Here is a 26,055-nt window from a genome sequence, read left to right on the forward strand (position 1 = left end):
GTGCATTGTTGTGACTTGCGTAGCGGAGCATCCCTCAAGCTGTCAGCTGTGTCGCCGCCGCCGCTACTGCGGGAGTGCGAGCCCGAGACGGCCCAGCCCTCCACCGCCCTGTCGCTCCCACGCCCCTCCCGCAGGGGTTCTAGAACTCCACGTCACCGTATCATTGTCCGTGCGGGACCCTCGGGCTCCCTCTCCTTCCCCCCGCCCCGTCCCTGCACGTTCCATTCCGCCCCCGCCCCCCTCGAATCATCTCAATGAGATGCAAACATGAAAGACAAGAGGAAGAAGAAGGACCGCACCTGGGCCGAGGCTGCCCGCCTGGTAGGTGCGACCCGAGGCTTTCTGCGTGCGGCGGGGCCGGCCCGTCCGTCCGTCCGTCCGCCTGGCTGGCTCCTGTTCCCGGGGCGAGTCGGGGAGGCGCCTAGTGCAGCCCACTCCCGACCCGAGCTCTTTGCATTGTTGCAGTCGGTAGGGGATGCTGGAGTGACCGTGCGGAGCTGCGCGTGGGCAGAGTCAATGCCTCGGAGTGTCGGAGGTGCAGGATGAGACGGGAAGCGGAGGCTGCCTTCTCATGGTGGCGGAACAACGTTCCGTGCGAAAGTCTGCTCACCGGGTGTTCTCTGGGAACTACTTTGTTCGTGGACGGTTTGCGTGCCACGTTCAGTAGCTTGGTAGTTTGCTGAAGAACGACTTCTGGTGTTAAAAGGCTGTGCAGCGAGAGGCGCCGGGAGTTAAAACCCTCAGAAACCCTCACAGTACTCTGGGTCCTACTTCTCTTACTCTTGAAGAGGGAGCTGGCGGTTCTTCCTTAGACAGAAGCACTTTTGATAATTTTGGGGAAATCCCACCACGAAGTGGCAGACAGAAGAGGAAGAATTTCCTCCACACCTGTGCACTCACTATAGAGATGAGGCATGATGCCTGCCTTTGGGGTTGAAGAGAAAGATTGCAGCCTCATCCCGTTCCAACTCCTCCATAGTGCTTGAATGCATGCATTCGTTTATTCATTCATAATTATTACAGTAATGACGTGTGTGTGTGTGTGTATGTATGTGTATGACAGCCTGGAATAAGGGGATCACTTTTCTGATTGGGGCATTTGAAGTCCATAATGTGTTCTCTTTATTTTTAAGCTTATGCAAATAAAAAGTGGCATTTCTTTCTAGGGGTATCTCTGGTTTGAAAGATCATTGATGTGAGAGAACAGTTTTCCCTGTAGCTCTGTGAGAAATGCTGTGGTATATGAACAACTTAGTTTCAGTTGTATCATCATGTCTAAGAAGCAGTGCTGCTGCTTCCTTGTCTAATATGAGCTGCCCGAGCACATTTCTCCATAATATGTATATAAAAGTGGGAAGAATATGCAGGATATTCTCCATACTTTTCTAAGTCTGCAGAAAAAGAAGGTATATCTCTAAGCAAGGAATTCAAGAATCTGTCTTCCTTTTAATCTTCACATATCGGTGAAACTAATATTCCAGAACGTACCCACTTTCTGTTTGTGTTAGATGTCAAGGGATTTTCTTGCACATATAGACTTTATCCAAGTTATTCCTTTCTGTCTTTTTTTTTTAAAAATTTTTTTTTCTCAAAGAATATTTTTCCAAAAATTTATTAGCAAAAACAAATCTGTCTTTTCTTTCTTGCCTATGGTATTTCTCTGTGATGTGCTGCATTTTCTAATAAACATGATTTTCAGATTTGGAATAGTGATCTTTAAATACTGAAAATTAAGATGATGTACTTTCTGGGAAAATGCCATTGAATTCAGTGGGATTTAATATAAACTGTTATAGTATTGTTATATGTAGAATAATATTGTTGTACATAATGCTAGGTATATTTTATGAAGTTTAGTTTCAGGAAATGTTGAAAATAAGTTTCTTATTGTAAAGCTAAGAACTGTTTTAGCAGTTCTGTTTAATCATTACCTGTGATGACACTCATTTGTTCCTGTGTCATATATGTTACCATGATAATGTCAAATTCCCAAGCACAGTAAAATATAACTATCAGATATACTGTAGCCTGTTTATATTATTTGTCTCTAGACTTTCTATAGTTTAATAGGGAAGCTATTTTATTTTTCATCTGTTGTCAACATAACAATCTGTACTTCACTCTTACAATTATAGCTTGTCCTTTTTTTCATCCCTTTGTATCAGGTTTGACTTCTGGTGACTGCCGGAACTGGCTCTGTAGTTTTCTTGGTGAGGTTTTTTTTTTTTAAAAAAGTGGTTTATTATTGCCTCTTACCTAGGGCTGAGAGAATGTGACTAGTCCTCCAGCTTGGCTTCATGCCTAGGGCAAGTCTAGAACCCAGTCTTTCAGTTTCTAGCATGATTCCCTAACCATTTAACCAAACTGACTCTCTATACACACAAATAAATCAAAATAGCCTAAGTTCAGCTTAACAAGTTTACACTGAAATTAAGTTCACACAATTCCCATTGAAGTATAAGACCTAGAGTTATAGTTAAGGTTGAGTTATACTGGATGGATTCAATTATACATTTTGCCATTTTGTTTTTGTTTTAAAAAAATTATATATGTAATAATTCATAAATGTACGAATGAAACAAATGAAAGTCATTTCTTCAGAGTCCCCAAACTTTTTGAACCACTTAGCATATTTAGAATTTTGAAAGTGTGTTATGCAATCACAAAAATGATTGTCAACATGATGATAGCCAATCACAAAGTATCTGCAAAAGTATTTGCAAAATATAAACTAAGCTCTGGATTGCAGTCATCAGTCACATTATTTTCTAAGCATGCCTCTGGGATCTATATTGACCAGAAATATTTTTGGAAATAATGTTCATGTTTGTGGTTTGCATGGAGTTTCCCATTCATATTTTACTAATTAAAGGAATATTTACAAATTGAGAAGACAAAGTGCCAAGGAACAGGTTGGGTGGGTTATCACCAATGGGTGCCATACATGCTATCTGAGGGCAGGACAAGAAACAATGGATGGAAACTAACTTACATTTAAGGAGAGAAGCAACTTAGAACTAAGGAGAAATTTCCTGACAACAATTAATCAGTGGAACAAGTTGTGAATGCTCCGACACTGGAAGTTTTTAAGAAGATGTTGGATAACCATTTGTCTGAAGTGGTGTAGGGTTTCCTACCTAAGCCAGGGGTTGGACTAGAAGACCTCCAAGGTCCCTTCCAACTTTATTCTACTTCCTATAATAGCTTGTGTGCAAATTTTACTGTGTATTAATTTTACTTCTGCATAATCTGTATCCATCTGCATTAACTTTCCTTCGCTTTCTTATTCCTTTTTTTCTGAGCATTTTCATTTCCAGTTATCCATGGGTATGCTTTTCTACTACCCATCAGTCAAGAATGTTAAAAACATAGGACCTTGGTGAAATTTGTAAAAAAAACATACATGCAAAATAGATGCAAAATCATTAATGAGTCATATTCTTCCTTGCTGCTGCTGCTTCTCCTTAATTTGATAATCACAGAAATAACAAATAAAATCTCAGCCAATATATACTTTCCACAGAGTGTAAAAACTCTCAAAATGTGTAATTGAACTGTATTGCTATAAGGGAATTACTTAAATAATGTTGGTTATTGAATGTCCTGTAGTATTTTAAAAGCAGCGAAGATTTAACATCTGTAACAACGATCTGTAACATAGTAGCAAAAGAAGTTATGTCATGTAGAAAGTTGTCTTTAATCCTTGAAATTTCCAGTTAAGACATGATAGGAAGATTATTACCTACTAAATGTTCCTGAACTAAAACTCTTATTATCATTTGACTTTCTGGCTGACACTTTTACATACTGTATCTAGCAATTGCTGATGAGCTATGAATTTCTTGTCACTGAGTTATAGAATTTGTGATGACGTTATGTAAGCTTTGTAAACTCTATCTTTACAATCACATTTGAAAGGTTGATTGATGTAAGTGAATTGTTTACTTGCACCTTTATAAATCTTATAACAAAGTATCAGAACATGCTCAAATTAGATGTGAATATTAAATATTAAAAGCTCTAATATTAAACAAAGTTTGAACCAAAGCATAAGCTTTCATTCTCATTAATAGAAAATGAGAAAAGAAATTAGAATCCAACACGGGCAACATGTAGCATTCTTTCCCTGACCTGTTCTTTTTTAGCTGTTATTTTGGTTTACAGTTATTCCACTGCTGGAAACTTAATAGTTAAGCAAAACGGTTATTAAGTGAGGTGCCACATGGCCACTTTGCTTAACAGTTGCAATCCCAGCATTCACAGGTGTGGTTAAGCGACCATACAAGTTAAGTGAAGCCCCTGGGAGAGGGTCCCCATGGTATCATGGGGGTTGGATGTGAGCATTGCATCACATTTGAGAGGCTTGGGCCTCTCCTGATCTATTAGGCCTGGGAGTCCCAGGTCCTTACTAATCCCCCCATGCCCAGGTCCACTTTTGCATTGTTCTCCAACTGCTGACCTCCAAGGCCACCTGCTCCATCCTGCAAGAAGGCCCCATTCTTGTGATGGTTTCAAAGGCTCCTTCTCCAAATTGAACAATTGGGGGCCTTCCAAACAATCACAAAAATGGTGGTGTTTGCTAGTGTTTTCACCTAATTTGAGATTCGTTTCTCCAACATGCCAAGGAATTTCCTGGAGGAGCCCACCCAATTTGGTGGAAATGCTAATGAATACCATTGCTATAGAAGGGGCAGAAGGCTGGCATTAACTGTCAATTTTCCCCTCCCTGAATATGAAAGCCAGCCTTCTGAACTTTTCAGAAGACTGGCTTTTGCTACATTTGGGGAGGAGAAGATGGTGCCTAATGTTAGCCTTCTGAAAGGCTCAGAAAGTTGTCATTTGCTACCGTTTCACCAGATTAGAGGTTCATTCTTACAGCACATGGAGGAAAAGAGAAATCACTCAGTGCACAGTAGGAATGAACCTTGAATCCCCTGTTCCTTCCGCTTGCAACCTTTCCTACTGGCTTCCCCATTGACTTTCTGGGGAAACTGGCAGAGAAGGTGGCAAATGATGATCACATAATTGCAGAGCATTTGGCAATTGATTGTCAGTGCAAACAGACTGTGAAGTGCCTGAAATGTGGTTACATGATTACAGGGCAGGGGTGGTGGTGATTGTGATAATTTATAATGGCCAGATATGCTTTACGAGCTGTAAAGCATCCATTCTGAGCCCATCATAAATGGTCATAAATTGAGGACTACTTATAATCTGGTTTGTTTTTACAGAGGATCATTCCGTAAAATATTTACTAATAGACATCTTGTTGCTTGTTTTGTTTTCTTAGTATCTGTTTATTTCTGGCTTTATTGAATCAATCACTATTCTAGTGAAAAGTAAACAATTGAGACTGATAGATTATTCAATAATGACTCTTCAATTATTTGATCAATGCTTATACTTGAAAATGAAAATGAAATGAATTCTGCATTTCTGTTTACTTACTGCACCCTATCCTACAGATGGGGCAGAACAAGATACAAATGTAAAGCATTCTTGAATGTAGCAAAGGCATTTCTAGCTACAAGGTCTTCCTGTGTTACTAGCAGGTTAAAGAACACATGAAAATTAGAGTCACATTTGTCAGTGCAGAAGGGTTTTCTTTCTTTTTGATATATGTGAGAGCATATATAGTTTTAATATATCTTTAAATGACATATAGCAGTTATCTGTAACTATTCTGTGGCATATCTAATCTAATAAACCTAATCTAGTTCTCTTATATGCAATTAATACATTGTATATATCTAATCTCTTATTGATTGTTATATCATTCCATTTTTATGTATGTAGTCATCAATTGAATTGGATTTTAATTTCATGTATACCGCAACTGAGGCAGAAATTAAAGTCAAAAAGCATTTCCTTGATTTCTCCTCTCAGACTTCTTCTTAGCATGTCTATAATTTACTTTTTAAATCATGTATTATTGCACGTGTAATATTATTAATGTGAACTATGATTCTTTTTCATTGAGAAGAGAAATATAATTGTTGCAAATAAAAACTAATAATTTGATTGCACACGCTACAGTTTTTATTTATTTATTTACTTTTTAGTGGTAGATCACCACACTTCAATTGGATTCATGTGTTATCCTCAAAATGATGTGAAATCATGCCACCAATTTTTAGCAGTTGCACTGCCAAAATTTAGAAATATGATTGGAACATGCTCCAAAAACTGGTTTAGAGCTATAGTTAGACAAATAACATATTTTTTTCTCTTTCAACTTAGTATCTCCTGATAGACAATGGGAAATTCCAAAGTACAAGTTGACAGAAAGGAAGACATGCTATACTAGATGAATTAATAATTTGATGATATAAGGCAACTTCCTTTATTATTCGTGTCTCTGAGTTTATTTCCTGCATAAAATCGCATTCTTTATGTTTATGCCAATAAACCTGCACTTTTAACTATTAAGGCATGATTTTATATCACATGGGAATGTGGCCTAAACCAGGAAGAGACAAGTGGAATCCAAAGTATTTATGTAAATGATTATTCGTGGAAATATCCCATCTTACTGCATTCCAATTTCTAGCTTTTCTTCAGAACTAAATCTTTAGATACATCTATGTGAACTTTGTATAACCATAATTTGCTTTTTGTTTTTTGAAAAAAAAAGCAGATAAGGGCCTATCTTTTAAAAAGATACTTTGTTTTTTTTAGTTTTGTACATTTAGAATATGTGGAGAAGCTGTTCAAATTATTCTCCTGAAAAGTGCTGAGACTTGAGATCTCACGCTCTGTTCATAAGTACAGTTTACCACAATTTTGGTCTTTTAGTTTATGCTATTATAATTTTCTACCATGCCATTCTTTTCTATGAATTTACTAATTAGGTTTCCACCCACTTTATTCTGAAATAAGGCACATAACTGTAAACTTGTTATTCCTAAACTTATTAGAAATATTGTAGACCTGTATTGCCAAATATTTTTAAGAGAATTGATTAATTTTAGGATATTAGCTGTTCCAATTAATACCATTAAGCTACAATGTGGATTAAGTACTGTTACCTAACATGTTTAATTGTTTATTTATTTGCCAAAGTCTATGAGCTGTTTACTCTTCTGATTTGAGGCAACTTAACAACATATGAAATAAGTGTTATAAAGTGTTCACTGGTAAACATCTGATAGTTTGTTCTAATTTATTTTTTTACTTTATTTAATTGTTTATATTATTATTGTTAGCCATTGTGAATTCTAGTCTCGATGTGGGCACAAAGCCAGCTGAGTGACCTTGGCCAATATTTTATCTCAGCCCTAAAAAGGATGCAATGGCAAATCACTTCTGAAAAACTTTGCCAAGAAAACTTCAGGGACTTGTCCAGGCAGACTCTGAGAATTGCACATGATTAAAGAGGGGAATATATTATTATTGTTAATCTTACAGTTGTAAATAATTGTGATGGTGAAAATATTTTAGAACATCTTTGCAGTGAGCCCAGTCATATTTCAATCAATGAATCAATCAATCAGTTTATTACAGTCTTAGACCAGAGATCACAGTCATATTTCTAGTTTTTGAATACTAACAGATTTCCTAAAATCTAATGTGTATAAATGCAACATATTCTGCTGCATTTAGTGATCCCTTTCTCATTTTACAGCATATTCTGCATCATTTAAACTCCTTGTTTCTGATTACAACTTTTTTTAGTTTTTCTGTCATTATGCCTGACCGAGAGTAAAGCTTACAATATTCATTTGTCAAAAAACTAAACTTGCAGATTCTGAATATCATAGGATTGGCAATACCATTACATAGAGTGAGGCAGATTCTTTTCTGATAAGTGAACTCTTAAAGTAGGAACAATGGCAATTCCTTTCATCTGGTGAACAAGGTCTCAAACTCCTCCCCAGCTTGAGCCAAAATCCTTGTTTATCACTGATCAGGCTGAGTTATTATTGTTCTCTCAACATGTGCAACTTATGGTAGAATGCAGCTATTAAGCAACGAGTGAGGGAGACAGCCATTCCTCTGACACTTTTCAATAGGCATTATCCAAGTTTTTATTCTGAATCACAGCTTTTATTGTTGAAGTGCCGGTAAAATGGTGAGTGACTAGAAGCAGATTGTTGAAGAATAATGACGCCTGTTAGATTATCTGCCTTATACCTATATATGTTTTGACTAGCATCTTCACATGTAGAGGATGAGCTTATCTCATTGTCAATGTTGAAGAAAGAATTGAATTTAGGATATAAAAATGGAATGGAATAAAGTACGTCTTTTGTAAAATGTTTGGGATCAATTAGTATATGAAGGATCATGAAGAAAAGATTGGCACATAATAAATTAGAAAGACTGGATGTCCACAGCTAAATCAAAATGGTTGAAATAATCAGACTAGGTAGAATAGTGAAAAAATGGTGATGTAGAATTGGTAGAAAATGAAATATAGATGCATAGAGCTTAATAGAAGAAAAAGTGCAAAAAATCTTCACAACACTTATAAACAGGAAGTCCTAAATATTATAGTGATTAAAAAGGAAAAATATTATAAAAATGTCCAAGAATCAGTGGGTTTAAACACATGAATACATGAAATAAAACAAATTAGTCAACATTTAAGAAGCATGGATCAAAGGAAACAGTGGGTGATGAAAATGTGATATTAAAGAAAGGGAAAATGTAGAGGAAAAGCAAGTTTACTATAGAACAGGTAGATGGGGCTGAATGCTAATAGTAGGAAGAATGTGGGAAAAGGGAATGGGAAGAAATACATGGTAACGACAGCGTGTATTATCAAAACATGGATGACAGAAGTTACCATAATGGTAACTTTTTAATCTCTTACCATTTCATATTCGTAAATTTTACAGATTTGCTATCCTGTTTTTGGTATAAATATTCCAACAGGTAAATGACTTTCAAAATTACAAAAAATAATTAAAAGTGATAAATACTTGGCATCCTTCAGTCTCAAAAAACTATGGTATCGTGCTCTGAAAAGAAGTCCTAAAACAGCATCTAGTGTGCTAAAAAGGTCAATTCGAGAATGGCAATCCCTTCCACACTGAGGACAGATACAGTCTGTCCCCTGTCCAGCCCCCAGATTTCACTGGTTCCAGGACTGCCTCTTTGCCTCAGCCTGCCGAACGAGTGTCTCTTCGAATTGGAGAAGGCCATGCTATGTCTTTAGCCTCCAAGCTGAACGATCAGAGGTCAAGGTTTCCCAGCTGTTAATGTCCATTCCCAAAGCCTTTAGATCCCTCTTGCAGATATCCTTATATTGCAGCTGTGGTCTCCCTCTAGGGTGCTTTTCCTGCACTAATTCTCCATACAGGAGGTCTTTCGGAATCCACCCATCAGCCATCCTCACGACATGCCCAAGCCGGCATAGATGTCGCTGTTTCAATAGTATATACATGCTAGAAATTCTATACTATAATACATACTATAATCAGCTTGTCTGCTGTTACCTTTTTATATGAGGGGCAAAAAGTGTTCCATTATGTTAAAAAAAAAGTTTTCCCGAACTCAACCTGAACCAATAATCTAGAATCCAGTTGCATTATCTAACTAAATGTGGTGAATGGAGGCTTGCTCAGGTTGGTTATAAGATTTCAGAACCTGGAATATAAAGAGATACAACTTACATACTTCAATGGAAATAAACATGGACATTTGGTTCAGACAATTATTTTGCAGGTAATTCAGTTTTGAATTAGATACCTTCAGCTTGATTAAGTGCCTTTTTGCAAAGTGACCTATCTATTATGGGTGATTAGTTGTTTTCTTGCAGTTGTTTCATTACCAAACTAGATAACATCATCAATATTAGTCAGGAATGGAGTTTGGTATTATTATATACTACTCTCTCTATATACGTATATGTGTGTATACACACATACATTAGTGGCTTGCCTTAGTATATAAAATGAGGGCAAACTTCACACCTTACCAACACTGATGATGTTGCCTAGTTTGGTAATGAAACATTTGCAAGAAAACAGCCAAGCTCAGAGAGCACCAGGGACTCCACAATTCAATCCTGAGCTACAATTATTATCTTCTGTCAGTACTGACCTATTTTTATGTTGACTCTACTCATTGAATCAAACTGACAATTCAGTTAAAATTAGTGATTCATGCTTGCATAATAACCAGTGGCTAGAAAACGATGAAAGAATCACAGGCGATAATTGTGAATTCTTCATTTGCAAGTAGCAGCTATAATAAAGCATTATTAATAAATAGATTTTGATGTGCTTTCTGTCCCACCTTAAAAGCATAAAGCCGGAGAATGATTTTTTCTGATAATCTTTCAATAAAATGATAATTATTGTATTAATCACCTAACATTTGATGTTATGTTAATAAAATATGTATGGACAATTACTAATTTTAGGTTAAAGTTCATTTTACACAAGTATATAGTGCCTCTGGAAATCCTGCTGATACTTTCCTTTTTTTTATTCCTGGGTTCTCTCTCCCACTTAAATTTAAACATTGAAAATCTTCTAATTAAAAAGGTGGGTCATGCCCCAAAGATAGTTCTAAAAATAATAAAAGGGAAAAAAAGAACACTTTTGCCCCGGGGGAAAAAAGACAAGAGGTAAATTGAAATGCCATACAGCATCTTGGAAGGTTTGAAAGAGGCAAAACAAAACAACTTATCTAAGGTGCCATCTAGTAAATGAATATTTTGTAAATGGTCATGTCAATCTTGTCCAATATTTTGAAAGCAGACAAGTTATCCATTCTTTCTACTGAAGCTTCTAATGAGAATTTTCATGTAAACTGAATTCCCTGGTTTTTGCCTCTAATCGTACAGTAAATGTCTGTAACTTTAAATGTCCTGAAGTAGGACGAAACATGAAGATTTTTTGGCTATTTCCCCATTCTGCCTTCTTCTCATTGTCTACTTTTTTTCTCCTACCTACCATGCGATAAAATCAGAATCCTAATTTTATCAACCACTTATTTGAGTGAATAAGCGGGAGGGGTGCAGTGGGACAGAGCGTGAGGCATTGCAGTTGCTCTGCCTCCGAAATAGGAGGATTTAGAGGGGGGGGAGTGCTGTTTAAAAAAACAACTTGGTGGAGGGGGGGATTGAGGAAGCTGCCGGGGAGCTTTTGTGGCCTACATCCTGTCCATGGCAGCGGTAAAGCTGCAGCCCTGATGAGAATAATGGACGGGAGGACCCTTCCCTACAGCAGTTCACCTCAGGGGTCAACCCAACTGCTCGCTCCCCACCTTTCCACCTGTCAGCCAAGAACACCTGTCCCCTCACTGCAGACCGTCATGCTTCCTGATGGCGACAGCAGCTGCATGTGTTTGTAGGTGGTACTCCAAAGTGTTCTGTAGAGAGGTTTTTTTTTAAGAATTTGGATTGTAGAGATTGGTATGTGGAAATGGAAGAGTGTGTAGAGGGAAAGGCAAGAAAGAGACAAGCTTGATAAACTAATCGTGAGGCTAGAATTTGTTGAAGAAACAGAGAGGTGAAGAAACTGATAGGCCAAGAGCTGGTAGAGTGGAATGGTCGGAAAGTGACAGTTGGAAGAAAATGGACACTGCAAATGGAACCGAGCTGGGCCTCCTGGAGTGAGGAGGAGTAATACCTCCTTAACAAACCTTGGTCCAGCTGGCAGCATCTTGTAAGGGCCCCCTTCCAGGGTTACAGGAAAAGATGGTCAACAGTTTTGAAGGCAGAAGAGAACTTTATGCCCCAACGGCAGATAAAATAGTAGAACCATCTTCTATGAGAAGCAAAACTCTGATTTCAAACCTCCACTGCCTAGTGGCTATATCTATTATTGGAAAAGGCTTCAGGAGAAAACCTCGAGGCAAAATCCAGAGCCGGAGTCCTAGAAGCAGTTCGTGACTATGTACAATCACATTCTGGCACCTCCTGCAACGCAGCTGGAACCAATTGTATCGGCTCTGCCATTCCATTAGACTATTTCAGTGATGTGAAGAGGGGGGGATCTGCTGCTTGGGTACAATTAATCTTCCATATTAAATCACCCAGGTCTTGTGATCTGGAAAGGACACTCCAGCTTTGCATACAGCATTAAAACAACACGGGAAGTGGCAGTTACCAGTTTCATATTTATTTATTTTTATTTATTTATTTGATTTGCCAATTGTTTACAAGATAATAAGTATAAGAGTATACATAGTTGTGAATACATGAAATGGGTACATATATGAAAAATAAAAGAATAAGAGAAACAATAGGACAGGGACGGTAGGCACGTTGGTGCGCTTATGCACGCCCCCTACAGACCTCTTAGGAAAGGGGTGAGGTCAATAGTAGACAGTCTAAGGTTATCATAGCATGATACCATAGTCTCTTGAGACTGAAGGACGCCAATTCACTTTGAGTGAATTAGTTGGGGACAAGCAAGATCAAAGGGAAAGTTGTCTCTAAGTTGATGCCTTTTTACTGAGAATTCCTGTCTTTCCCAGAGAGCACAGAGATTCATATCAGGTTAGGGAAAGATGATTTAGAACACTAAGATGCAGACACAAAATATGTAGCGTGCGATCATATGGCTCTTTTAGAAGCATTAATTTTGGGTATCTGATGAAACATTGTCCTTCAATATTGGTTCATAAATGTTCTACAAATCAGTAGGTATGAGTTTTATTACACCATCAGGTTTGTGAAATGTTATGTCAGTTTTCAGTCCTCCCAGAGATTGAAAAAAGATGGGAGGGAAAAAGGCTTGGGACTTATTCTTGACTATCAGTCTAAAGCCTTTTTTGGAAATACCTAACTTTAAACCCTGAAATCTAGAAAGGCAGTGCTAATTTTAGCATCAAAAATATCTCATTGCAAAATATCTCTGTGTTTATATTTGTGTATGTTCTGCCTATTACATTCTGGACATTTATGTCCAATATGCTACTATCCTCCATTGGTTACATGCAACTCTGGATGCCCACAATAATCCAATAGCATACTGTATCCTTCAGCAGACTATTTTTTAACAAGATTATTTGTGTATTTATTTGAGACAGACATATTACTATTATTTGACAACACGCAGCTGAAGAGATAACTTTCTTCCTTAAATCTAAACATTTTCTTTTCATTTCATTTATATTCTGCCACGTGCTTAGATTTTGTAACTTTCATGGATACCCCTAATTGTAACTTGGTTTTTTAAAAACTCAGATTTCAGATTACAAATTAGAAGCCAGGAATACTAATAAATTCATAATAAATTGATACCAACCTTTCTAGTTTAGTCACAAGAAATACATTTGGTTTGATATAATTATATTGATAGAACAAAATTATATTGATAGAACATCTTCAACCAAGTTTAAGGGATATCAGTGTTCATGCTCTGCTTATAAAGGCTTTGTGTGGTCAAGTTTTGTGATGTGAAGGTCATGTCAGATGAGGGTCTTGTGATGGGTCAGATGTGGATCATGTCAGGTGAGGGTCTTATAATCAGTCTTGTGATGGGGAGGTCATGTCAGGTGAGGGTCTTGTGATGGGTCAGATGTGGATCATGTCAGGTGAGGGTCTTATAATCAGTCTTGTGATGTGAAGGTCATGTCAGATGAGGGTCTTGTGATGGGTCAGATGTGGATCATGTCAGGTGAGGGTCTTATAATCAGTCTTGTGATGTGAAGGTCATGTCAGATGAGGGTCTTGTGATGGGTCAGATGTGGATCATGTCAGGTGAGGGTCTTATAATCAGTCTTGTGATGTGAAGGTCATGTCAGATGAGGGTCTTGTGATGGGTCAGATGTGGATCATGTCAGGTGAGGGTCTTGTAATCGGTCTTATGATGGGGAGGTCATGTCAGGTGAGGGTCATTGGGAGGTGGAGTGCTGGTTGAGGAGGTTGCATGGGTTGCTTGAGAGTCGATGCTTTTGCTGATGGGCTATGCGGTTGGTTTGAATTCCAAGGGGTTCATAGACTGGTTGAATGTGTCTATTAATGGAATTTCTTGTGGCATTTCAGGCTTCAATAAACTCACGTGTGTGGCAGGTGTTAGTGTGGCTGATGATTCTTGTATAGCTCCATTCGAATTGGTGCTATTTGGGTGTCAATGTGGGTAGAGTTTAGGGATTTGGGATTGTGGTGTTTGACTGACAACTGGTGATCATGGATTCTGTTTTTTAATTGATGTGATGTTTGTCCCATGTAGAATTGGTTGCAATTGTTACAGTTGATTTTGTACAATACATTGTTTCTTTTATCCTTCTGTATCTTGTCTTTGGTTGTGGATAATTGCTGGAAGAGTGTGGCTATGAGTTTGTGGCCAAGAAGTTGAAGAACTATTGCTGTCATTTCCAATACACATTTTTTGTATGGTAGGGTTACTCTTTTCATGGTGGTTGGCTGTGTGGTATGGTGTGGTTTGGGTGCTGTGTCAGTTGCCAAGCACTCCAACTAAAAACCCAAGCCCCAAATAAAATACCACTAATTCAGTCAGATCCACCCTTTTCAGCTAACGATGTTCATTCCTAACTACACTGCCCAGAATCACTTGCTTCTAAGATGAGCATCTATATAAATTAGGTAGACAGATGGATAAACAAATAAATATGATGACATGTATTCTGTGACAACACAGCACAAGTTTAGCTCTTTTGGCCTTGTGTTGTGACATCTTATCTAATGCAAGTTTATAAAGGGCAGAGTTTGTGTTGCAATATCAGGATGAATGCTTTTGTCATTTGTTCCTTTTTGCCTGCTACATCTTTGCAGGAATTTTTGTTTTTAGTACTGGGGTCTGTACTTGGCCCTTTGTTTTAGCAGGGGGGCTTCAGTTCTTTTCAGTAAAAGTAAGACAGTGTGCTCTCCCAGTTTGCAGGTATTTATTTTGGGGAATAATTTCTTATCCAGTAAATGCAACTTAGCCTATTTTTAGCTTATGATAGAGGATGTAATGTATTTCTTCCAGCACTGGAATAATGCTGAGTGCACTTGCATTGCTCAGTAAGTTCTTTTATGTCACCTTAAACCTATCATTATTTCAGTGATTCCTGTAACTTGAGTATAAGTGGATTCTTTTCCAATATGTGCAGCTTCTTCCATATGTATGTGTTATGTCATATGTTGTACTGATGCAGAATAATTGAAGATAGGATCATGTTTCAGACTTCATTCAGATGACACGTTTTGATGGCCTTTATTCTGGTGATAAATAAAGCAGTCTATGAAATGTGAAGTAAGGAGTTTAGCTGCATAGATGATACAAGACCAATATTCTTTTACTTGAAAATTATCATTAAGAATTTTCATGAGTAGCTGTAGAAAATGCATCAAAACATAGTATTTCTTTATTTATTTGGTGAACTATAGAAACTGATTTAAATTACATTAATGTCTCATACCAAGCAATGGAATAACTTGCAGATGCCTTTTCTTTCTTACTTTAGGAAGATAAATGTCATAATCTGATAGATGATTTTTGTCAGAAAGCTAACCATTATGCATTTAACAAAAATACCGCTGACAGCTAGAAAATGGATTTTTGTGTCTAAAGATTTCTCTCCATACTTGCCTCTAATTCAGAATCTTGATTTGTCATATTTAGTTTCTGAACACTAAGTAAAAAAATTGATCTGTGTCAAACCAATAAAAATAATTGCTCTGTGAGACAATGTTAATATTCTGTGAGTTAATGACTGATGGTTTCATACTGTTATGGCTAAAGAGTAAAGAAAATAGCAAAAAAAGGGGCACTACAATGCATTACAGTGAAACCATGAAACAAAAAAAGGGAGGAGGACTGAGGAATCAGCAGATGAAGGAATGGTTAGTGGGTAAAGTGAGCAGGTAGAGCTGCAGGAGTGGCAGGAGATATTGGGAATGAAGAGTGAGTGAGTGAGAAAGTAAAGGTAATCAAGACCCAGTAAGCACTTTGTTGGATCAGTGGGTGAAGGAGAAAGAGAACTAAGTGGATGAGATTGGAGATTTCAGCTGCAGCTAAACAGTTAATTGTTGCCTAGATCAAAGATTCTCAAAACTTTCTTGCTGAATTCCAAAAGTGACTTGGCACTGCTTTTGAAAAACTGAGACCACAGGGGAATTATCAAGGTGGCACCAATTCCTAAATGTTTGAAAAATAATAAGTCAACTGAACCAATAAAACAACTGCTAATTGCAAGATAAGCTTTATTAAAATAAGTAATTATTGCTGATTGTTGAATATTTGAGAAAATGATAGAAGACCAAAAAGAAGTCATTGATTTATGTGCTTCATTGATTATAAAAAGGCCTTTGATTGTGTTAATGTCAAACTGTGGAATGTGCTTAGAAATTCATTTTGCTCGCACTAAACCTAACAAGAGGACATGCAACTTCATTTATTTATTGATTGATAAAATTTGTAGTCTGCCCATCTTACCTTAAGGTAACTCTGGGCAGCGTACAAATATAAAAAAATCATAATCATAATAATTAAGAATAGTACATGGCAAAACAAACTGTTTCCACATTGGCAAAGGAATGAGATAAGTCATATACTGTCCTCTTATCTATTCAACCTATATTTGGAATATAAGGAACTGAACTGGAAAAAAGGTGATTTTCAAACTGGAAGAAGGAACATGAATAAGCTGTGCTCTACTGAAGATACTAATCTGATAGTTGAAAATGCAAATAATCTGCAAGCTCTAAATAACAAACGTCAAGGACCTGAAAAAATGGAATTAAGATTATCTGCACTATAGACTATCACTTGGTAGACTGGCTATGAATGCCTTGAAAAAACATATTCACATGCCTTGATGTATCCCTACTTATTCCCAGGTCAGAATCATACAGGCAGTTGTTTCCCCTGTTATACTGTATGGAAGCGATAATTGCACCTTGAAGAAACAAGACATTAAACGTGTTTATATTTTTGCATTTTGGGATCAGAGAGGACTCCTGAAAATAGATAGACAAGAAAATAAACAAATGGCTTATTGAGCAAATCAACAAAGAAGCCCAAATGACTAGACTCAAATAATCATACTTCAGAAACATACAGATTTAGCTCTCCTGAGAAGTTTATAACATTGGAAAAAGGTGGAATGAAAGAGAAAAGGGTGATGACTAGTGGCAAGGTGAGTGGACTCAATGACTGTGGCAATACATGCCCCAATTAAAGACATGAAGGAGCAGGTTGAGAACAAATTATCCTAGAGAAAATCTATGTGATTGCTAAGAGTTGGTGCCAACAGGATAGCGTACTATTATACTCTCTCACACACATATACATACAGCTGAATAGTGTATTGGTTAGAGCACTGTTTTAAATGAGGGAGACTGGGGTTCAAATCTCAACTGATTCCCTCTAGGTGTTCAGTTACAAAATGTCAGGTTTGTGCAGTGTGTTGTCCAATTCCTAGAAAGAGTTCTAAAGAATCAAGGGGAGAAGCAGATGGATGGTCAGGTTGGATGGGTGGTCATGGTTCAGATATCCAAGAGCCTAAATGTGGATTGTCAGCCAGCCTGGTTTCAAAGGAGCAGAATTTCTACAGGCAACAGGTTCTAGAGACAAATGCAGAGATCAAGCAAACAAAGCAATTGTTTCCATCAAAAGATTGCTAGTAATGATTGTTCTTAAAAATGCCCACTGTGGGCGTAAGCAACCAAGGATGGGAATGCCCTTGATAGGCAAGAAATCACGTTAAAAGCCTTTGTGTTGCTTGACATTCCATGCAATGTATTCTAGGGATAAGGGGAGGATCTGAATCTGGCTCATCATTGCATGTTTCCTAGCTCTGTCAGTCCTGATGCTTGATTGCTAGTCTCCTCCTGATTCTGGTCTTCCTTCAGGGCCTCCAAAGTGGCATTCTCTTGCTCTTCCTGGCAAACATGCAACATGTCCCAAGCTGTGTCTTTCAGCTTGGGGTCTTCTGAATCCAAACTAGTCATGAGAAATTCCATCTAAAATACACAAGTCCTGTGCCTGTGAACTAATTTTGGATTTACCAGACAATAGCTACCAGGAACAATATTCCTTATATTTTCTACAAAAGGGAAGGGAAGTCACATTTCAGCCTCATCTCAATCTCCTATTTCAGGCTTATCAACCTTTATGAATTGCCTGACCTGTTTTTATATGCAGGAAATGGAATATGATTCTGATGGCTTAGACCATAGGTCCTCAACCTCCATTCCATGAACCAATACCAGTCCACTATTTGCCAGAAACAGGGCTGTGCAAACAAGCAAAGCCCCATCCATGGGATGCAAGCAGCACACAAAACCATGCCCCCCGAACTTCTCCAAGGAACTGGTCCCTGGTGCCCAAAAGGTTTGGGGCCACTGGCTTAGACAATGGAATGATGAAATATTGGTTTGACTCAGAAATGAGGGAGAATGCCAAACTGTTAGAGAAGAGGTATTTGCATGCTAAGAAAAAGTGTGACAATTGAGAAAGAAATTCAAAACACTTCTGCATTGATTGTGTTTGTGTATAACTTGAAGTAAAGGAGACTGTCTAGCTTTCAATATTCTGTTACAATACAATATAATACAATAAGGTAAGACTCCTAACAACACTTTTTGTTCCTGATCTTGCAGATCATAAAGGGCTAACATTGTAGAAAATGTTGAATACAGGTAGTCCTCAACTTATGACCATAATTGAGCCCAAAATTTATGTTGCTAAGTGAGAAATTTGTTAAGTGAGTTTTTCCCCATTTTATGACTTTTCTTGCAGCATTTGTGAATCACTGCAGTTGTTAAATTAGTAACATGGTTGTTAAATGAATCTGGTTTTCTCATTGACTTTGTCAGAACGTTGCAAAAGGTAATCAAATGACCCAGGGACACTGCAATGGTCATAAATGTGAGAAGTTGTCAAGCATTCGAATGTAAGTCATGTGATCATGGGGGTGCTATGATTGTCATAAGTGTGGAAATGGTCATAAGTCACTTTTTCAGTGCCCTGGTAACTTTGAACACTCACTAATCAAACTGTTGTAAGTTGAGGACTACCTGTAGTTTCCTTTAGTATCTATGAAAACTTTGCCAATGTTTCCATCTCAGTACATCTTCTTCAGACAAAGCATCACTGCTAAGAATTGCATTTCTTAAGTTACAGATATTTTCACTTTTCCAAAATAAGCTAAATCTATGTTTATCTACCTTAAGAGTAGTAAAACAATTCATGTTTAGAGATGAGCTCAAAGATAAGATGACTGGCCCCTTGAATCCTCACTATCTGCAGTCCTCCCTTCATGCAAAAAGGAGTAAGGATCTTTTACTCCTTCTCTGTGGAAGAAAAAAACATGTTTTCCCTGCTTAAGGAGGTGGGAACAATAATTATTCAGATTCTCAAGTGAAGCATTTTACAGTGAATTGCAGTTTTTTTAAAAAAGAAAAAGAGACAGTACAGACTGAATATCGGATTCCAAAACATATAATTTAAAATTATATGAATATCACTTTGCTCATGTTATTTTCTGTTAGTAACACTGGATATATTAGTAATCCAATAATTGCATTACTAAATCATTAATGATTTATGATCCATTATGAGAATGTTCTTTGCAAGCCTCAGTTAAATTTGCTCTTCTCATACACAATATGTACGCAGTTTGAATGCATTAATTTAAATATAGGTTCATGCACAAAGTTTGATTATTTATATTTAATATAGCTGTCCAATCAATATGCATCTCAGGACACATAAATAAAGAATAAAATCAGCAAATACAAACATTAAAACGTATGTCAATATAACAAAACATCACATCACAGTTCAACAACCAAAAGCAATCACTCAAGAGAGGCTTACAAGTCTTCTTGACAATGGTGGGGTGTTGGTTGCAATCCATAGATGCAATCAGAGTGGAAAAATAACTATATTTTGCTTCTTTTGTCACGATGCAGACCTTAATGAAGCCTCTTGTACTTGGTAAGATTCTTTCTTTGTCTTCTTCCAAGGATACTCTAGACATGTGCTGTTTCATCCCTCAAAGTTCCTTTGAGAATCTTCCAGAAACTATGTGTAGAGAGGCATCAGAGACAATCTGATCCAAGTCTGCCTCTGCTTACTCATCACAAGAAGTGACTAAGACCCCAGTTGAACTGTGTACTTCAGAAACTTCCCCAAGTGCCCTCTGAACTCTGTGGAGTCCTTCAGGTGCCTGGAGCAAAGGAATCAAATGGATCCCTCCTCCCTGTCAAAGGGAGTAGTTATGGAGTATTTAGAAAGCAATCAGAATGGTCAATCTGTGAGAAATACTGTAACATTCCCCAACTTCAGACCACATCTCTGTCCAAAGACAAAATATATACAACATATAATCACCACTGTGAGTCAGACCCTCAATGCTTTGAGTGAGGCTCATGAATTCCCAAGCTATTTCAGACTTTTCACCAGCATCTCTGAGTACCTTAAATTTGGGGAAATCTGTTGTTAATCTAGGCCAGTATCAAGAAGCATTAGCAGGGACTCAGCTAGGTAGTAGGGAGAGTGATCCATGTCAGAAGTCCATGTATTCCCTATATCTGGTGGTAGCTAATAAAACTTTAACAACTGGTTCTGCTGGCTCCATTGTTGTTGCTTCACTATTAGGTGACTGATGCCTTGCTCTCAGCTCTCGTAATACTCTTACTGAAGTCACTTTGCTTTCAACCAAACTGCAAAATTCTAGAAAATGTAACAATCAGTTCTTGTGATCTGGTAGGAGCAGACTCCAGCTCACCACTGCCTGCTACTTTATTTCACATTATGTCACTAAAATACCGTATATGCCGGCGTATAAGACGACCCGGCGTATAAGACGACCCCCAACATTTCCACTCAAAATATAGTTTGTTATATACTCGCCCCTCTTCCGCACGCCTTCCACTTTTGCACTTTTTTTTTTTTTTGAGGCATCTTTTGTCATCGTGGAAGGAATCCCGTGAGCTGAAAGGAGCAGCCAGCCTTCCCAGCTCCAAGGACGAGCTCGCACGCTGGGCTCCGCTGAGGTATCCGGCTGGGGCTGTCAGGCGCACCGCTGCGGCCCGCGCTGCCCAGTCCCGCGTTGCCTCGGGAAGGAAAGGCAAAAAGGAAGAGCCGGCGGCGCTTGGCAATGGCAGCAGCGGCTCCTGGTTTTGCCTTCCCTTCCCGAGGCAACGCGGACTGGAGCCGCATGAGCCGCGCCAGCGGTAACAACTCCTGACAGCCCCAGCCGGATACCTCAGCGGAGCTCGGGCGGTGCGAGCCTCGCTTTCCTTGGGAGCTGGGAGAAGGCTGGCTGCCCTTTCGGCTTCACGGGATTCGCTTCCACGGTGCACAAAGTGCCTCAGCCGCGGCAGCCGCAGTGCTTCCCAATTACTATTTGCCGGCGTATAAGACGACCCGGCATATAAGACGACCCCCAATTGGAGGGATCTTTTTCAGGGCAAAAAGTCATCTTATACGCCGGCAAATACGGTATGTTAAAATGACTTCAGGATCCAAAATAGAAAGCACAAGTTGGGGGAATGCAAAGGGTGTGATGGCATGGACCAGGAAAAGTGCACAGGGCTCGCTCCTTCCCTCCCTCCCTCCTTCCTTCCCTGGAATGTTGAATGAGAAATAAAGCAGTCAAAGACCAAATGTATGTTGTATGTCCTGAATGTATAGTTCAGGATTGAACTATTTTTACTCATATATAGAAATAGACAAAATATAAATATTTTATTTTATATTTATATAAAAATATAAATATAGATAATTTTTTGAATTTTATATATTTTATGTTATAAATATAAATAATATAAATCATGTATTGTACTTGTAATGATACATAAAATTCATACTTTATTCTCTGCTATGTGAATAATCTTTCTGTGCAATCCACTTAGATGCTTCCCCTGATATAAAGGAACAATAGAATAAACAATGAAAAAGAAAACGATACAGTGATGTGAGAATAAATTGTTAAATAATATTTAATATTTGAATTCATATTAATTTAATTTAGATTTAATTAAATAATATTAAATAATAATAGATATAAATAGATTTAACAATCTAACTGCTGTAGACTGCTTTTATAGTTAACAGAAAATGTAGAGCTTTTCATTTTTTTAAAAACCTATTAAATACATAATACAATAATTAAACTGTACATTGATAACAATACTTTCTTTTGCATATTTTTCTTTTTAGGCACTGGAAAAGCATCCCAATTCACCAATGACTGCAAAGCAAATATTAGAAGTAATTCAGAAAGAAGGGTTAAAAGAAACAAGGTCAGTACTGATATAGTTTAATCTCTATTATTGCATGTATGGGTGTGATTTTATTTCTACTTCAATAAGTGTCATATTGTTTATGGGTCATTGATTAGAAAATAATTTTAATGAGTGAAATGCAAATGCTGTATAGATAAAAATCTTATTTAATAGGCAATAGATGTCATATTCCTGCCTTCAAAGAATATATACCATTTCTGAGACTATTTTAAGGCTTTTAAAAAAAGTGAAATGTGACAATAGATTTCAGAGCAAATATATTTCATCAACATGATATGTAAGTGTTGCCAACTTCAAATAAAAATAATGGATTATTGAGAACCAGTTGAACCTAGTGGTTAAGGCACCAGGCTTGAAAGAGAAGACTGTGAGTTCAAATCCCAATTTAGCCATGAAAAATCATCTGGCTGTCCTTGGCCAGTCACTCTCTCTCAGCCGAACTTAACTCACAGGTTTGTTGTGAGAAAAATAGGAGAAGGAAGGTGTGTTGAATATGTTCACTGCCTTGAGTTATTTGTAAAAATAATAAATGCAGGCTACAAATAAACAAATAAAATTATTTATCTCATTAGATGAAATTGGCAGGAAGCTTTCCTATTTATCTGGTGCAACCTGGTTATCCAATTATATTTGTTTTTCAAATAAATCTGAAGTCTACCCTTAATGAATGGCTACTGCACAGGATGACAGTCAATATCTGGTGATAATCATTATTTGAGGCTGAATAAAATTGACCAACTCACTGTCCAGAAATAGTTCAAGGGAAGCTAAAACATATATTTAGAAGTTATAAAGTATACAATTTATTGTTTATTGCAACTAGGAACAGTTCATCATTTTTGCAGATATTTTTCTCAGCTTTCTCTGGAGAAGCAGTTTGTTGAACCTGAGTTCTGCATACTCTTATCAATCGATTTGCAATATTTTACCAAAAGTTATGACCTATCTTCCCATAGTCTTACCTAGGAACTTTCTTTTGTGGAATTAAGACTCCTGCATCCAAGGAGAACCCAAGAGAGTTAAATCTGAAAGTCAAAATAAAAGTCAGATAATTGTCATAATAAAAAAAAACTTTAAAAACTTTTTAATATGTTGGAGTTTAGTACCATTACATATTCATTAACTAGGAAAGAGGTAAATAAAAATATCCTCTACAGATATGAGAACTCTAGGAAGCAGGCTGTGTAAATACCTTTATACTATTATGTTTTTGTTCTTATTTTATTGTAGCATTTCTAAAAGACAAAGAATAGAATACATAACCATGGATTCTATATTTATGCAACTTACTTTATGAAAAGTAGATGGATGTAATGAGTATATAACTAAATATGGGAAGCAATTATATTTATACACTAATAAATATAGGATTTTACATGAAAAGTTTTACAAATGCACTCACAAGTAGGTACAGCTGCCAGGGAATTTAGGATAAGAAAGATCCAAGGACTGAATACAAAATATATTGGGTTCTGCGGTATATAATTATGATGACTTGAAAATTAAGTGATGTACAATAATTTTAAATATTTTTACTCTTTTGTATGCTGTTCTTGTTTTGAAAAATAAATTCATTGAATGTTGACTTCTGTTATTAGTCATATTATAAAAATGTATTTTTTACTCATGATATGATTTATTACCATGTTTACCTATACAGATGGCAATAGTAATGATTAGATTAAGGAAAAATTAAATTTAGGTGAAATGACCAAAACAGAATAAAAATGTAAAGTGTCTTTTTGCAGCCAATTTGTTTTTAATTGGATATTTTCTAGGAATAATATCACTTCAAATATAATTGATCAATTTAGCACTGTAAAAAAGGGAATAAGTAAAGTGGAAATGTATAAACTGCCAATTGTTTTAGAAATGGAACACCTGTTTTCTTCCCGGAGAAAGAATATTAAGATGCCACATGTATTGTCTTATATCTGTAAAGTTTGTCACCTGTTATAACAGATGCTTAAAATAGACAGTTTTATCAGATCTTGCATTTCATTTTTATCTGACAAGGAAGTTTTATTTATTATTTAAAATGAAAATTAAAAGTGAAAAGGCATAAATGTGCATGAATAAAAATAGTTAATAAGGGGTAATCAGGCAAATTATGGGGTGATTACCAGACAGTTCCAAAATGCCCGTTACTAGATCCATCTCAGCTCCCAACAAGAGACAATAAAATAGGCAAAATCTGCAATCAGTAAACATTTAATTAAACTTACAGAAGACATGAAAATATTCATTTGCACTTTTGCTTGTCCATTCTGGATTAACTAGTGCTGCTATTTATTCATTTAAAAAAACACACAAGCTTGGGTGTAAATGGCAATGACAATGGCAGAGAAAATACTGATATGAAGTCATTTAAATTCAACAACTGTAATTATGTTTAATGACAGAAACAACACTGTCAAATACTGTAAGAATCTACAATTGTGTTTCTCAAATCTGTGTTTCTTAGTCATAATCTGTTGCCCAAAGGCCCCCAATAAGGCATACGCATGATACTTTGAATAAGGATTTCTTCATCGTCATTTATAGGTAACTCCAGATTGTTGTTTTCTGTTAGAAGTGAATGCAATACCAAAGCCCTGTCAGTGGAAGAAAATTGGCTTGGCTTGGAGGAACAATAAAAGGACCTATTCATGACACAATGCAATAGACAAACAAGTATTGGCTAGAGCTGAGTTGAGTTACTGGAGTCTATTTGTAAGCAACTCATATGAATTGTTAAGGGTGAATTGGAGCATTACTTCAGGAATAAATAAATAAAAATAAAAATATAAAGAGGAAAAAGAATCACAAAGAGTGGAAATAAGAGACTGAAGCAAATGAAAGATTCAATAGGGATGGAAAGCAAGTGTATGGTAGCTCAAATATACAACAGAGAAACATTGCCAGCAAGGCCTATTTGCCTGGCCTGGGAAGAGAAGTCATGTAACCAGTCATTGATTCTGTACCAGAGACATATGTCTAAAAATTAGCCCATTAAAATTAGAGCCTTCTGATAAATGCCCTCTAAATATTCTTCTACTCTGCATAGAAGAGCAGTGATTTCCTTTGTATGAGTGGGCATTTTTTCTGGACTGATTGGATTGGATTACAAAGCCCAAGACTCTGTAACCAGAAATAGTCCAGGAATAAGATGCCTCACATGTTTAAAAAACTCAGTGGGAATCTTAAAAAACAGTTTTAGGAAGATTTGGATCTGCCTGAAAAAGGCTTAAAATACTCAATTGGAACTTCATTATTATATCAGTGAAAAAGTCACCTTAGATAATAATTTCAATACTTTCAATTCAATTGCTACATTATTGCTGTTCAGAAACCAATTAGACTAAAAGCCTATCAGAAGTTGAGAATTTTTTTCAGGAAAAGAGATCTGATAGACTCTCCTGAGAAGAAAAAGACTCTATTCTAGGAAGATAAGCTAGAGGGAGTGACCTAAATTTAATGTTTTAATTAATTAGGATGAACTTTTAAAAGACTGATATATGTACTGATAGAAAGCTTTAAGTTGTTTTTAAGTAATGTTGAATAATATTCCAAAGTTTGTAAAATATTAATGGCTAGATTTGAAAATATGAGAATGAATGATATGTTATCCCCCGCAGCGAAGAGACACAGAGATGGTTAAACTGATTATTTTATCCAAAGAAGAGAATATATTTAATTTTGTCTCTCTTTTGAAATTGCTTCTGGATTTTGTCCTTACAATGGGGAAAAATGATTTTTTTTGTTTTTGTAAGCTAGATGGTTTATTGTTATAGAAATGGCTTATACATACTGTTGTATAAAAAGCAAAAAGTTGTGGTTGTAATGTTACCTTCTAAAGAGAGTCAGAAGTCAGTGCCTTTTTCTTTTTTTTCTCCCATTATACTGCATCTTTT

General features: G+C 36.8%; 1 protein-coding gene across 1 annotated transcript in view; it reads left to right on the plus strand.

Annotated features, from left to right (window-relative positions):
* Nucleotides 1–244: 244 nt before the first annotated feature.
* ASXL3 (ASXL transcriptional regulator 3) overlaps nucleotides 245–26,055 on the plus strand; it is a 136,132-nt gene continuing 110,321 nt past the window's right edge. Inside the window, exons 1-2 of the mRNA XM_026670291.2 lie at nucleotides 245–321; nucleotides 22,077–22,159. Of these exons, the coding sequence (XP_026526076.2) occupies nucleotides 268–321; nucleotides 22,077–22,159 (137 nt within the window). The 5' untranslated portion in view covers nucleotides 245–267. The remainder of the gene's footprint in view (nucleotides 322–22,076; nucleotides 22,160–26,055) is intronic.

This window comes from Notechis scutatus, chromosome 3, assembly GCF_049901735.1.
Source record: "Notechis scutatus isolate UNSWTSFEM ecotype Mainland chromosome 3, rNotScu1.2, whole genome shotgun sequence".
NCBI classification, from domain to species: Eukaryota; Metazoa; Chordata; class Lepidosauria; order Squamata; family Elapidae; genus Notechis; species Notechis scutatus.